Source organism: Carassius gibelio, chromosome A9 (genome assembly GCF_023724105.1).
Source record: "Carassius gibelio isolate Cgi1373 ecotype wild population from Czech Republic chromosome A9, carGib1.2-hapl.c, whole genome shotgun sequence".
NCBI lineage: Eukaryota > Metazoa > Chordata > Actinopteri > Cypriniformes > Cyprinidae > Carassius > Carassius gibelio.
This window is the reverse complement of record NC_068379.1, coordinates 24,124,318-24,140,313: the sequence shown is the minus strand read 5'-3', so window position 1 is coordinate 24,140,313 and position 15,996 is coordinate 24,124,318. Positions and strand designations below refer to the sequence as shown.

Genomic DNA, 15,996 nt, shown 5'->3' with positions numbered 1-15,996 from the left:
CATCAGGTCCCTCAAAACTCTCACACACAGTCATATCCTCAGTCTCTCTCTTTCAGGCTTCCACTCAACAAGCTTGATCACAACTCACCATAACTCTGATTTCCCCCGGCGTGCTCTTATAATGCAGTCAAATGCTAAGTCAGACTGCTCAAAAACATGTCATTACCCCTGCCTCGAAAAGCTCACTAATGCACACGTAAGAATCTCTTTTTAAGGACAAAACACTCAGCTTCTACCGGATTTAATTCTGTTGAAAAAAAGAAACCGTTTTTAAAATTTTCATGTTGGAAAAAGAAATCTCGCATAGCAGTTATTTTGCATTACAGTCTCCTGTGTCATTAACATGAGCTGGAAGAGAAGGAAAGCTAATAGGCAGGCCCACACAGATTCTGTGCAAAATCATTTCTGTAGAAACTGTCCCACAGAATCTGAACACCTTTCATTTAGAAAGTTAAAAACATTTTCTGCTCCTTGCATATTCATACGCAACTGATGTGGAGCTAAATTCATTCTGAAATCGCCATGTGATTTCTAGTCACTGTTACTGTATATTGAATTTAGTGGTGAATTTGACAATATTTAAAATAAATCATTTTTGCATCTGATGGTGTTGATCCTTATAAAGTAATTGACAAGGATAATTCAATTAAAAACAGCTTTTTTTCTTTTTTTTTTTTGCTGTTATTTTAGTGTAAGATTTTATTTTTCAGGTTTTCATTTTCATTTTTCACTCTCCCCTAAAAAGTGCAGAGAGTCTGTTGAATCTGTCTGGACATTCTAACAGTATTTCTATGAGACCATGTATCTATTCACGACAGTATCATCGCACAGATGAGTAGAGCAGAGCAATTTCACTTTACAGAACGGCAGCAAAACTATCATGTACCTGAAGTTTGTACTGCCCTGGTGATATCACCATTTATTAATGAAACTGACAATCATTTTTAAAGACTTCTCCGCACAGTAAAATGGTTTGGTGGGTCAAGTAGGAGAATATGAGCCTTTTCCCTTCTCAAATACTCCCTAACGAATTATTATGTTCTTCCTGCTTTCCCTTTTCTCTCTTTTCTGCAGATGTACCTGTCATTTCACCCTGTCCCTCCATCTGGGTACCAACACACTCTTATTCTTCTTGCTCAGTTTTGTTTTCATTCCATCTTCAAGACCTCTGAGAGAAAATCTGTTATTTACTTGAACAGGCTCTTCTGTCTCTATGACTGTGTTCTAAATCTAACAAGCATACTAGCTAACATGGAACCACGTGAGCAGTGGCATGCATAGACCTCTTGATGGGCAGGGGCGAAATGGCGTTACGAGGTCACAGTTGGAGATGGGGTGGGGGGGGGGTTATTAATTGGAGGACAAAGATTTATAAAGACAAAGCTTATTACCTTAAGGTAACAAAATATGAAAAAGTATGGCAGATATTTTGGCAAAAGCAGGAGAAGTCTTTGTAATTATTTTATCCTTTTTATTAAAAAAAAATTTGAACAAAGATATACATTACAAATACACATAATATACTAATCAAAATAAACCGTGCTTTATTTTCATGTACAATAGTATATAGCAGGAGCATTCTAAAATTTTTATGAACAAATAAAAATAAAACACTATCTACATTGATTCCCTTTTAAAGTAACTGTATTTTTTTTCAGTGAAGAGTTTTGAGTGATTTTTCTCTTTGTGTTTGGTGTTTTATTAACAGTAAAGGAATAATTCACCCCAAAATTGAAATAGGTTAGTGTTTTGTTTTTTAAACCTTCATGTACCCACACTTTCAACCTTCAAGTTTCCTCCTCCTGCTAAACATCAACTCTATTTTGAAGAAAAAAACCCAAACAGTTGCTAGTTCACAGTGACTTCCATATCCCCCCCCCCCCCCCCCAACTAAATTATCCCTTTACTATCCCTTTAATTACAGTCGGCAGCAGGTAGCCTACTGTCCCTTTAAAACCTGCTCACATCTATTATACAGACATGCATCTGTTTCTTTCCGTTGTTTACTTTCATTTTAGACAAAATTGTTTTTGTGCATGCGCTTTGAGTGCGCTCAGACAAACCGCACGTCTGAACAGCACACGAATGAAACATTTAAATAATCATTAAGGCGTTAAAGCCGATGCGCACACACACACACACACAAAAGTACTTTTGTGAATAAGTGCAGTGTCCCATGAGAGTAACTCTATCGCTGAGTTATCACTGATGTTAATGTCTGTCGCACTATATTAATTCTGCGGCGCCAGAACTGCATCTGATAGAATGTGCACTGTAGCACAATACAACGATATTTGTTCAAAAGCAGATTGTGGAGACATTTGTCAAAAATCTAAATATTGCACACCCCTACCCTCGGCAGAAATCGTGGACCGGGGGGGCAGACCGGACCGCACCGCAAGGGCACTTTAGCGTCAGCCACTGTTCGTAACTAATCGATTTGGAACAGCATCTCAAAACTCTGTGTCGTACAAATAGCTAAACACAAAGGAGATGGCTCTCAGCTGATTTCAATAGAGTTTTGCATTAGCTTGTTGCTAAGCTAACTTTGTGAAGCTCTTTACAGTATAAAGGACAAGGTTCACAGTACACGATTTTTAATAGAACATTCCATTTCTAATTATAGTGAACTGGTGTACTCTTCATAAAATGTTATTTATTGAAATAAATGTATACAGTCCTGTTCAAAATTTGGAGTCAGTAATTTTTTTTTGAAGAAATTAAAGGATTAATTCACTTCCATAATAAATATTTCCTGAAAATTTATTCCCATGTCAACCAAGATGTTCATGTATGTCTTTTTTCAGTTGAATGAATGAATTATGAATGAATTATGCATTTATATAGCGTTTTTATAGTGTATTGTTGTTGTACACCCAAAGCATCCACTTGGATGATGCAAAAAGAACACACCAGCTACAAGTGGAGAGTAGAGAGAGTAACAGAGTCAATCACGTGATTGGGGATTTTTAGGAGGCCATGATTGACAAATGGCAGGGGGTCAATTTGGCCAGGACACTGGGGTAATACCCCTACTCTTTACGAGAAGGCCATGGGATTTTTAATGACATCAGAGAGTCAGGACCTCAACGTCTCATCCGAAAGATGGAATAGAAATTAAGTTTTTTGAGGAAAACATTCCAGGATTTTTCTCCATAGAGTGGACTTCAATGGGGATCAATGGGTAGAAAGTCCAAATTGCAGTTTCAATGCAGCTTCAAAGGGCTCTACACGATCCCAGCCAAGGGAAAACGGTCTTGTCTAGTGAAATAATCAGTCATTTTCTAAATAAAAAAAATGTATATGTTTAACTACAAATGCTTGTCGTGCACAATGAGAGAGATAATCATGCTGCTTAACTTCTTTTTTTTTTTTTTGGAATTGCATGCTATGATACAGAGGCATCATTATTTACTCATTCTCATATACTGTAGTTCCAAATTCATCTAAACTGTTCTTGTATGGTAAAATCTGTGTAACTATTCTCCAAAAATGCCTATGTTATTTTCCATAACACACATAACAGCATATTGGTTTGGAGCAAAAATTAAATAATAACGTCATTTTATTTTTTTTCTGTGAAGTAAAAATGTTGCAAACATAAGCAGCTCACTAGGTTTTGGAGCAGACCCTGTTCTCTCTTTCTTTTACTGTCTAGTATATTCTGATCTCATTTAGATAGTCTTAAACAAACCTTTGCACTGCCTCCACAAAAACACTACATGTCACCGCACTGCACCAGATAAGTGTTCTCTCTTCTCCCCTGGTCTCGCCGTCCTCACCTTTCTTCTCATCACAGTGGTTAAATCCACAGCTTGCCTCGTCACCAGCCTCCTAGCTTGAGTAGTCTTAATTGTCAGAACGATAAGGATGAAGTAATTGGAGAACTGTGCAACTGTGAAATGGATTTGAGTTCCATCTCACGCTAATGAAACCATTTAGTAAGAGCATTAAACATTCTCACTGGATTTTTGCTCTAGCTTTTCTGTCATTTTTGCCAACTTAAATTTGTATTTCTTCTCAACCCAGTGGATACTGAGTAAATATTTCAAACAAGTGTATTCAAATAATGATTTTTTTAAGCATAATTAGACTTGGAATCAATTTGTGCATTGCTAAACTGGGATTACATCTTAACAAGAGCACCACTTTTTGACCTGAAATCGGTCTGCGCAATAAAACACGGCATTTGTGCTGCTAATGAAACTCTCAGAGGCTTAATATTCTGTACTTTATAGTCGTCTGTGTATTTTATCAGATTGATAGTGTATAACTGCCAGTGCCACATGTATTTTTAAAAGCGTGTTTTATGGCAAATGAATCAGCAACATCATTTTTCTGAGTGGGCCTTTAGTTCAGTGCAGTGTCTTTTGTTTTTGAAAAATAAGCCATTTGGTGTCTATGCGGTAATAGATTGCACCACCATAATGGCAGTGGTAAAGTGGTATTTCAGAGGAAGGCCAGTTCACACTAAATCTGTTCATATAATAACTTTTATACACATGGCTCTCATAGTGTATTGAATATGTACGGAATATGTAGATTACCTTTTTCTATCAACATTTTAGTTTCAGTGTTATAGAAATGTATAAGGGAAAGTGTGTATAAAAAGAGATCACCATGCAAATTAGATTTTATTACAGTTCTCTTAAAAGGGTCATATCAAACATTTTTATTATAAAGTTTTATAATGGCCATTAACCTTTCTCTCTAATCCTTAACAAATAAACAAGTTGTATCTGTCTGACTTTCACCACACAAAAAAACAAAACAAAAAACACCTGGATGGGCCCTGTTTTGGTGACCCAGTCGGTATCACTGATGTGTAAACACAGCTGATCATGTGATCATTTTTAGATGTAAAGTTTAAGAGGTTCAGAACAAGTTTTCTCTCTCACGCAGATGAGCTTAGTTTATATAGAACACAAGCTCTGAAAGTTCTAATATTTTTCAGTAATCAGTGCGTCTTGCATGAATATTTAAAATATAAATATTCAATTAGCATGAGATCAAAAAAGTTGGATGTATAATAAATATACTAAAATTAGAAAATGTTTAAAGTAGTTTTAGATGAAGTATAGCATGTTACCCAGCAGGGAACTGCTGTCACAACTTGAAATTTTGTAATCATACCCAGATCCGAATCCTGTCTTACAAACTCTTGATAAAGAATTAACAGGAATTTGTAAGAGTCTGGGTGGTGTTTGTCAGCCCGAACAAGCATACACATACAAATGCTGCTGTGGAAATTACAGCATTTTACAACCACTGTGCTACCAACACACACACTCATATTCATACAAGGACCGATACATAAATGAAAATGACAACCTTTGTAGGCTTAGAGTCAGAAAAAGCAATGCCTTTCTTACCAACCCTAAACCTTTGTATTGTAGTGTGCCTATGTATCCTCCATTTCAAAGGGGAATTCTATTGTGCTCCTGAGGTTCGTTCCCATCCTGGCAATGTAAGAAGAGATACAGTATGTCAGCCAAGCTTTCGTGTCTGCGTTTGCATCCTTATAGTTTGTAAAGGATATTTCTGGCCTTATTTCAAAAAGCTCCCCAAGCTCATTCAGCAGCTACGCTGGAGACGTATTCTGCATGCCATATGGTTGGAATTACTGTGAATGTCTGTATGCATTACTATGAGTATCAGTAGCAGAAATAGGAAAGCAGTGCAGCTTTGTGATCACCATCACTCTGTAGTTAAAGAGACCACACATCCCCTCATGTTCTCCCTGGTTAGAGCTCTGTTTATTTATAGTATGACTTTTACAGGCATCCAGACAGCTGTGTAGTACAATGAGGCGTTATGGTTAAAGAAATCATCACACAAATGCTCATTTAAAATGCATATTTCTTTTACATTTTCTTGTTCTTTCTCAGTGACGAAGACCGTGTGTGCTGAGCAATGTGATGGCCGCTGTTTTGGGCCGTACGTCAGTGACTGCTGTCATCGTGAATGTGCTGGAGGCTGTTCTGGACCAAAGGACACAGACTGCTTTGTATGTCTTCAGTATTCCTGTAACACACTCAAGCACTCAATCATATTAGGGACTGCAGTGTCTAGTACTGTCCTGTGTTGACTAGTCATGAATCACATGACTTCAGTTTGTTCTACAGTATATGGTGACAGCAGGCCGAAAATTCCTCTGTCTACAAACTGTGTCTTTGTGTGTTTGGCTGTAATTGTCCAATATAAAGTGGGATTTCACAGTCTGAGTTCATCAGCAATTTTGCATGTTTCTATTTGAATACAGTTTTTTTCATTACAATTTATTTATTCGGCATCATGATTTGAGTGAAAGGTTAAGAAATAAAAATATTCCTAAAGCATTTATTGATCTTAGTTAATTGTAATGTCAACATTTACTAATACATTATTAAAATATAATAATGTATTTGTTCATATTATTTAATGGACCTACATGAACTAACAATGAACAGTTGTATTTGTATTAACTAAGGTTAACAAAGGTAAATAAATAATGCATTAACTAATGTTAAATAATGGGACCTTTTTGAAAAATGTTACCAAGGTAAATTGAAAAATTAGCATGAATTTCAGAATATCAGGATTTTTATTTATTTATTTTTTTCAACACAAGTTACATGATCAGCATCACCATTTGTGAAAAGTGAAAGTTGAATGGAAAAATGTACATTAATTTCAGAATATCTCAGTATTTTGTTAGCTTCAGGGTCAGCAGCACTTGAGCTGCGTGAACTTCACAAATTTGTGTCAAGCCTGGTTATCATGTTCTCCAGCATGATTTAAGGTGATCCAATGAGATGATCCAATGAGTATCTTGAGCTTCAAAGGAAGTAAGAACATTTGATATAATTAGAATATTCGATTTTGAATCCCATATTTTCAATGAGGACTCTTTGAACCCAACTGTATGTATAATTATGCAAATGTGAAAGTGCCGTGAAACTGGTGTGGTCATGCTCAAACATTAAATCAACAAACAGTCAACATCTTGTATGAGCTACTAGTCAAGTACAAACCCTAACTTTCTTATATCCAGTGTCAATTTTACATTCCAGCTCTCCATTTTTGAGTTTTTGTTCTGCAATGATATTAAATTCTCCAAAATAGATCCATGTTGCCTACAGATGAATCGCTTTTGACCAAAAATCTCCCTATAGGACATGTTCTTTGCACGGGAGATACCATTAAAATCTCATTTCCACCCACAATACCTTGCTGTGAATGAGACTGGGGGCCAAACCTCTGTAGCTCTTTTGTTACGTGCTGCCTGGGCAGATCCCGAGTGTCTTTGACTGCTCCTTATCTCTCCGGCCCTTAGAGAAAGCGATTTATCGCACCTCTTTGGTTTTTTTAATTAGTTATCCTCAGCTGTAATCATTGGTATTGTACTTCACAATTTTTCCTTTTTAATTGAAAATGCACTTTTGCTGTATGCATTGGGATTTGGATCAATGCCTTTATGTATTTATTTATTTATTTTACATCTCAGCAACTCTTAAGGAAGAAAACAGTTCTTTTGTGCATCTGACGGCAGGCTGATGAAGCAAATAACTTTTATATTCTGTAAGCCTGTTTGAATCATTATTTATTTGTAGCATTGCTACTTTATATTGCTTATATGCGGTATTGGTGTTGGTTGACATACTTTTTTTGTGGGTCGAAGCTGATTAGTGGAGCAATTTTGTGTTCAGGCACATTTTTCTATTGCATGAAATCCTAAAATGAGACTGTACAAGTAGCAACATAAGTTTTGTCAGCTGTTTTATTAAAGAAATGTGTATTGCTGTCAATAACTTTGTTTCTCTGTGTCCAGGCCTGCACTAATTTCAACGACAGCGGCGCATGTGTGACGCAATGCCCTCAGCCCTTTGTCTACAACCCCAACACGTTCCAGCTGGAGCACAACCCACGGGCCAAATACACATATGGAGCATTCTGCGTCAAAAAGTGCCCACGTAAGACAGACATGTGTACGCTTACGCACACGCTTCTAGCTGGATCTTTCACTCACATAAATGGATATCAGGTGCCATGTTGAGGCGCGTTCATATTTGGGAATGCAAGCATGTTTCAGATTGACTGCAAATGAATCAGACCGGCTGCACCTGAGTCCTTGCGCTCCTCCGAGCCCCTGATGTGGTGCGGTACCCATGTAAAGCCCCAGGAGTAAATCTGTCTGCTAAATCTCACTCAGCTTCTTGACTTCTGATTTCCTCATTGACTTGAGGAAGGAAGGAAGGAAAGAAGGAAGGGTATGTGTATCCCAGGGGTCTTCAACAGAGGATCAGTGGCAGAACAGCATGGGGTCCACCAATTGTTTGATCTCAAAATAATTAATGTGAAAATAGTAAAATATGCATTAAAACTGCATTAAGTTAATCCTCATGTTCTGTTCAGATTTTTATTTATTTATTTTTGCTTTTCAGACACCAATAATATTTGTGTAACTAAATTTATTTTACACTTGTATTATTTTAATAAGTTACTCTAACCTGATCAAATCCTAGTAGAGAGATATTATAAGGTGATGCATTCCGGTTTTTTTGCCAGTCATGTGATTTAGGCCTGCTGAAAATTTTCAGCTTCGTCTTCACGTGAAAATTTACATAAAAAATATATTAAAATAGAAAACAGTTGTTAACATTGTAATACAGTTTCACAATATTTCTGTGGTTTCTGTATTTTAATCAAATAAATGAACCCTTGGTGAGCATAAGAAACTTATTTCAAAAACATTACATACTAATCCCAAACCGACTTTATGAAATGTAAGCATGTTTAATCAGAAGCGTCCTGAATTTTCAACTTGATACTTCAGTGATTATGTTTTTTGTTTTTTTTGAGCTATTAAATTTTCTGAGCTATTAAACTTTCTGAACAGAATTCCCACAGTCATAGATAACCTGGTAATATCAGGGAATTTGAAAATGTAATTTCCAGGTCATGCAAATTAACAAGATCCTAATATATTGAATTGGCTAGAAGGCTAGAAATTGCTCTTTTTGAATGGCAACTCTATAAATTTCATGAACATCTAGAAACGTCATGGAAATTAATGTGTCAAGAAGTGCAGGGATCCTGCCCGAGACACCAAACAGAACAGTTAACTTCAACCACAGCAAAATAATTTATTGTCCAGTCCACATTAAAATGTATCTAATAGAATTAAAATGCACATCTTTAATGTTTGTTGTATTTGCTTTGCAATGTCAGCACCATGACAAAAGTATGTCAATATATTACTATACATACAATTCAACACATTCTTAAACAGAAAGTTCCTGTTCCTTCTCTATTTCTCTATCCAATGAGAATAGACCTGATGGGGTAATTATGGAGATAGAAATCTTTCGTACCAGCTATTGTATCTTTCATTGTACCAATAAAGCTTAATGTGAATTGACCTGACTTCTTTGAAAAGAAGCGAACGGTGAAAGAATGAAAGAGAGCTGTGATAACAGTGATGATAGGTGAGCACGAGTGCCATGATTCCCTCTTGCTGGGCCGCCACTGCTGCAGAATGAAGGGTTTTCACACTGACAGACACCCACTCCAGTGCTCAGTCCACGATGCATGTTATTGTGCAGTACTCGGAGACCCGCCCCAAAACCCAAACTGCCCTCCACAGTCACGCAAGACCAGTTTATTCAGTGGGGCGACAGTGAAGTGCTCAGTTTCTCTTTGCTGTCAGGGTTGAGAAGGTGAGGGCTGTGTTTTTACCCAGGGTTATTTGTTCTCCTGGTGTCAGATGTTAAATCTAGTGCCACGTAGTTCTTCACAGTAAGAGTCTGAGATTCACGTTACATGTAAGAGGTGCAGAGAGACGTCCATCTTACTTTATCTGTCCCTCCATGATCCCCTCTCTTCTCTCTGGTGATGGATGCCACGCTGCACAGTCACTGCTGGAGATGGGTTCTTTCCATCGCGCACACACGCCACAGTCACAGTCCCCACTGCATCCGTGTGGATGTGTTAACGGTTTTTGTCTGGGAATGGATGTTTCTTCTCTACCATTTTAAAAAGTCAATGGCCTTTTTCAGAGAGATTCCTAAGACTTAGAGCATTCCACCATCTGACCGTTTGTTCTGCCTCTGTTTGTGGTATGGCAGATAACTTTGTGGTGGACCACAGCTCCTGTGTCAGAGCCTGTCCCACCAACAAGATGGAGGTGGAGGAGAATAGGATCAAGATGTGTATCCCCTGCACTGATATCTGCCCAAAAGGTGATCACACACACATCATCAGAGGTTACCAAAATGCCATGTATTAGGGTTGCCACCAAAACAAATTTCTATTTGTCAGTTTCAATACCATTGAAAATTTAATAATTTGTGATTAATGTAAGTAATTTGCTGCATTTCATTTTATCTTTATTTCAATAAACAATATAGATTTAAATAGTTTAGTTAACATTATTTAATAAATTCTTAATTTAAAGTATATTTACATTTTATAATGATTTATATTGTAAATAATGACAAGTCACTCAACTGTTATCAGGATAGTGCAGCCTTTCCAGTGAACAAGCTATCTTGTCCAACAAGCAGTGCTGTGTTGTGACAAAACTAGCTTTTTTATATTATTATTATTATTTTTAAAGAGCTTGACTTTAACATCTTTAAAGCAATTTAGCAACCTACAATTCAAATTAGTTTCCACAGTTATACTGCAGTAATAGCAAAACCTTTGAAACCTTGCTTACCAATTTCTGAAAGGATCAATTCACCTGAAATTCATTATTCTTTCTCTCAAAGTTTTCTGTTTCACATACTTTTCTGGTTTGTTACAGCATGCGATGGAATCGGCACTGCCAGCCTTCAAATGGCCCAAACCGTAGACTCCAGCAACATCGACAGATTCATCAACTGCACCAAGATCAACGGAAACCTGGTGTTCCTCATCACAGGCATTAAAGGGTGAGAGTTGCTCCTTCGAACCATCTATTGGCTCACTTCACAGCCATTACACTCTGCTTTACAGCTAAATATCGGATATTGGATTGTCGGAAGCCATTTGACCTCTGTTGCTTCCTTTCATCAGATAACATCAGCTTTAATGATGCAGGAGGGGAATCATGTAGAAGAAAAACACTAGGGAAGCCCTTCACATCAAGGCTGTGTAAAAAAAAAGACACTGGCCAGTTTAATAGCACACGTTAAATGTACCGTCAAAACTCTTTTTGGGTTCAGACAGTCAAGCAAGACCTATGAGACCTTCTACTGACTATCAAGACGACCACAGTTAATGTGATTTTATATAAGAAATGTGCTGCCCCCTTTTTATATAAGTGCTGTGAAATATTTGATTGTCAGATTGTCAAGAAGTCTTTTGACCTCTGGTTGACCCGTTCCCTCCATTGGCCTTTTTTGATCCCGCTGTCTCTGATTGGTCGACCCTCTAACCCCATATAGCTGACTCTGCTCTTAAAGAGCAATCCAGGGCCAAAGCCATGTGCACACACACATACATCTTGATAGGCATACAGATGACATCATCTCCACCACGAACTGTGATATGGAGTGCAAATATGTCTTACATGTATTCCCCACACAGACACTCTCACACACGCTGCATCAGCAGGTGTTCTAGACGCATCCTCCCTAAAGATCTCCGGCTCAATGGTGCTATTAAAATCTGCTGTACTGTGCAACAGAATAGCATAATGCATGGTGACTTGGAAAAGATGTAGAAAATTCAACATACTGGGATGGATGGAGTCAGCAGGCACTGGTCAGAGTGGATTTGTGTTGATAGCCTGCACTTTAATAATAATTGGCTTTATGTTTAAGAGCTTGTTTCATAATCAGCTTCATCTGTTAGAAAAAAAATACAGATTTTCTTCGATGTAAAAATGTTCCTGTCAGTATATACCAAGTATTAATGTATTTGCATCAATCTCTGTGTGTTACAGGGACGTATACCACAACATAGAGCCTCTGGATCCAGAGAAACTCAGCGTGTTCCGCACCGTCCGAGAGATCACCGGTAAGTCAAGTTAGTTTTATTTGGATTGAAATTTTACATATATAATAGCATAATACATATTATTTTAAAGCATCTTTGAAAAAATAATAGAGAAAATTAAGCAAGTAAAAAAATAAAAAAAAACATTTGAATAAACCTTGAGAGGAAGCAGTACTCAGCAAGGGGAGCCCATGTTCCTCTGGCAGTCACATACTGTAATCTATATAAATAGGTGCTGTTGGACAATTTTTAATAGCTACATCACACACACACACACACACACATATATATTTATATATATATTACACATATAAATTATTTATTAATTAATATTATCAGGAAGTGATATGTACCATTTCTTAATCTTGTTACTACAAATTCATGCCACAAATCACCTTGGATGTCTTTTTCTTCTTCTTCTTTTTAATAAATTATTACTTTTATTCAGCAAGAACATGTTAAATTGATCAAAAGAGACAGTTAAGGCATTTCATGTTACTTTGAATAAATTCTGTTCTTTTTAACTTTCTTTTTATCAAAGAAAAAATGCAATGTATCACAGTTTCCACAAAAATATTTAGCAGCACATTTATTTCCGACTTGTTTATGACGATAATAAAAATGCTTCTAGAGCACCAAACCATCTGATTTCTGGAGGATCTTGTGACACTGAAGCCTGGAGTAATGCCTGCTGAAAATTCAGTTTTGCCGTCTAAGTTGTAAAGTGCAAAATATATTAAAATAGAAAATAGTTATTTTAAATCATAATAATGCTGTTTTTACTGTATTGTTGATCAAATAAATGCAGCATAAGTGGGCATAAGAGCCTTCTTTCAGAAACATAAAAAATATTACCAACTCCAAACGGTTTGCTCAGATTAAAATGGAAATATTTTACCTACATAAATATGAACCTTTATGCTTATAAGAGTATCGTGTTTTTAGCCACCTGCTAACACATTCTGAAATCAATTGAGTCACATTTGCTTTGTGCTTGTGTGATGACTTTTATTTGTATAACACACTAAGAGAGTGTTCCAAATCTGTCACTAATAGGGTTCCAAATCAGTTAGGGTGCTGCCTAACTGCAAGGCAGCTTCTTTCTTTTCAGAACATTAATATGCTTTCATAAAGAAGGGCCTGCGAGAAAAAGAAAAATGCTGGTTCGCATACCCAGATTCACATAATCCACCTGATTTATTGATAAATACATAAAAAAATGTATAACACAGCACAGAGGAAAAGATCTAATGTATTTGTGCATTTGTAGATTTGTGTATGTGTGTAAGGGAGTGTGTGTTTGTACGAGTCTCCATTTTTCAGCAGCGAGGCCCTATATATGATGAATACATGATGAGGGAGATTTATCCAACTGAGCAGAGCTTCCCATAGGAGAGCAGGACTCTTGGCTTATAAGAAACATGAAAGCAGTTGAAAACACTTCTCTGTCTCTCTCCCTTTCAATGTTTACCTCTCTCGCTCTCTCTTGCTATGGTGACAGTGAAGAGGGCTCTCCAAGTCAGTGAGGCATGCGTGTCAGCCTGTCACATCTATATGCATGTGGCCACAGTCTCTGACAGAACAATGTCTTCACTGGCTAGGTGTTATTTCTGCTCTGTGACCCCAGCTTGAAGATTTTGACAGATTCAGATGCGCCTGCTATATGTATTTCTTTACAGTGGGTTTTTAAATTGAATGTGTTTATTAAGTTTGACACTGAATTCAGTGTAAATTCTTGGCAAACGCATGAGAAGGTCATCTAACTGTCAGGAGTTGCAGCAAAGAAAGAACCTTCAGATGGCTGTAAAATGCATAATCCCTGTTCCTTAGCACCGACCAAGTCTGTTATTTAATTTTTGTATGACTCCCAGTAAACCCCAAGCACCCTGACTGACATTAAATGAACATTTCATGGTCTCAGTCGGATGCTTCCCCACCAGTATTTAAAGATTTGGGAAAATGCTTGCAGCTCTTGCGGGCACTGCCTTCAGCTCAAGCCCAGTGGGAATCATCTCTCAGAAGAGATGGTCTGAAGAGGCTGACCTGATTTACCCTCTACTCTGTCTCAAGTCTTGAGGGAGGGGTTAGTCCTATACGGAGCCCCGCACATGACACACAGGAAAAATATAAAGCTAAATCGTGTCCACGATTTATTAATTCGTTCCCTCAATGTACCACGATTACTATTGCGTTCACTCAATTTATGAGTTGTGCGCACAGTTTACTAATTCATTCCCTAGATTTGCTAAATCGTGCGCAGAAGCGATAGATATGTAAAGTAATATATTGTGAGAGTGACGTGTTACCGTGTCCCATACGACTCAAAATAATAAACCACAAAGTTAACAAAACAATGTATTCCACTGTGCTGAGCAAGCACCTCTCTGCTTTCCTATTTCGCATTTATAAAGTCATGATTATGAGCTTGTTGCATTCTTTTCTGTTAAAAATAACAGTGGACAGTGGTTAGTGAATGCTAATGCCTAGCCAAAATGATATATGATTATATTTGTATATATGTGTGTGTTTATATATATTATAATTATATGTATTTCTTTTCAGCCAACCAGCAGTTTTCTTTACTTCAATGTTTTAAACGATTTAATGTTTTTTGAAAGTTTCTTATACTTGACAATGCTGCATTTATTTGCAGTAATAACTATTGATTTATTAGCCTATTAAAAGTAAGAAATATGAAAAAAAAAAAGGTAAAAAAAAAATACATTATTATTACCTTTGACATTTCTGTCCCCCTCCCCTCTCTGAAATAATGGCCACACTCCTGAAGTAACGTTATCAAAAGCATTTTGCCAGCTTTAGTATCATACTGATGCACGTATAAACTCTCTGGAGTCAGCAGCTGTGTTTTGTGTTACTCAGACTAATTTTTAGCAGTGCCCTTTGTGTTTCTTGCAATTCATTTGTGGGGCAGAATTACTCCCCTGATGTTAGTCTGAAGCCGACAGGTGTTCGCTGGGACCTCGTTAGCACTATTAGCATGATGAAGTCTCGCCTCCACACGTAAAATAAACAGATTATAACACAGACAGACAAGCGGCCCACTCTCAAGGCACCGCGCACACACTCCTTCAGACTTCCTGTCGTACAGTTTTGTTGTTTAAGGCAATGAATGTCAGCAGACACCAAGCTAAAGACACCTCACTGAGACACCTCCTCTAATCTGCTTCCACAACCTCAGTTTAATTTAAACAAGCAGTGGAAAATTCTAAATCTCTAGTTTTTAACCCCATTTTTTTTTTAAATGATCAGTTTTTAAGAGTGAACATAATGAAATTTGTGTCACTTTTTGTAGGTTTTGCATTCATAATAAATAGTCTGGCTATAAACAATTTGAAAAAAGCTAAATTAATGTAAAAATATCATAAGTTATGTAATAAGTTATGATTTATTGATGCCAGGTCTCTCTCCTCCAGAAAACCCTCACTGGAAGCACATTTCTTAATTGAATGGATGCATTTATATTTACTGTAGTCTTTTCCGGTAGACATGCCAATGAATGTGGAAATTTAATTTTAACGAAGCACCGAGAAGCAGGCCAGGAATGATTACTGCAAGCCTAGAGATATGACCATAAATTCTGAACAGGAATAATATTTATATTAGCCTCTTAACACGATACAACTTTTGCTCAAACATGATGCTCCGAAAGTAATGATCTACTTTGAAGGCAATCAAATATCACGTATTACTGGAAATATGCACCATCCAGGCTTTGCATTGTTAAAATAATTGGAATAATTTATGTTCTCCTTGTCCTTGAAAAAGAAAGTCCTCTTTTTTTATTCTTTCTCAGGGCCTGTTTGTCTTTTCTTTGTGTGAATGCACGGGATTGTCTTCCCTTTTATTTATTTATATATATATATATATATATATATATATATATATATATATATATATATATATATATATATATATATATATATATATATATATATATATTAATCCATTATTAAAATGTCTCAATGATTTATAGCTATCAGCTCTTCAATCTCCATTAAATAAATGGAGATAGAT

The 15,996-nt window shown here is 36.7% G+C and overlaps 1 protein-coding gene across 2 annotated transcripts in view; it reads left to right on the top strand.

Annotated features, from left to right (window-relative positions):
- LOC128020036 (receptor tyrosine-protein kinase erbB-4) overlaps positions 1–15,996 on the top strand; it is a 295,490-nt gene that overhangs the window by 213,151 nt on the left and 66,343 nt on the right. For both annotated transcript variants that reach the window (XM_052606565.1, XM_052606566.1), the window contains exons 6-10: positions 5,889–6,007; positions 7,811–7,952; positions 10,107–10,220; positions 10,787–10,913; positions 11,909–11,982. In XM_052606565.1, the coding sequence (XP_052462525.1) occupies positions 5,889–6,007; positions 7,811–7,952; positions 10,107–10,220; positions 10,787–10,913; positions 11,909–11,982 (576 nt within the window). The remainder of the gene's footprint in view (positions 1–5,888; positions 6,008–7,810; positions 7,953–10,106; positions 10,221–10,786; positions 10,914–11,908; positions 11,983–15,996) is intronic.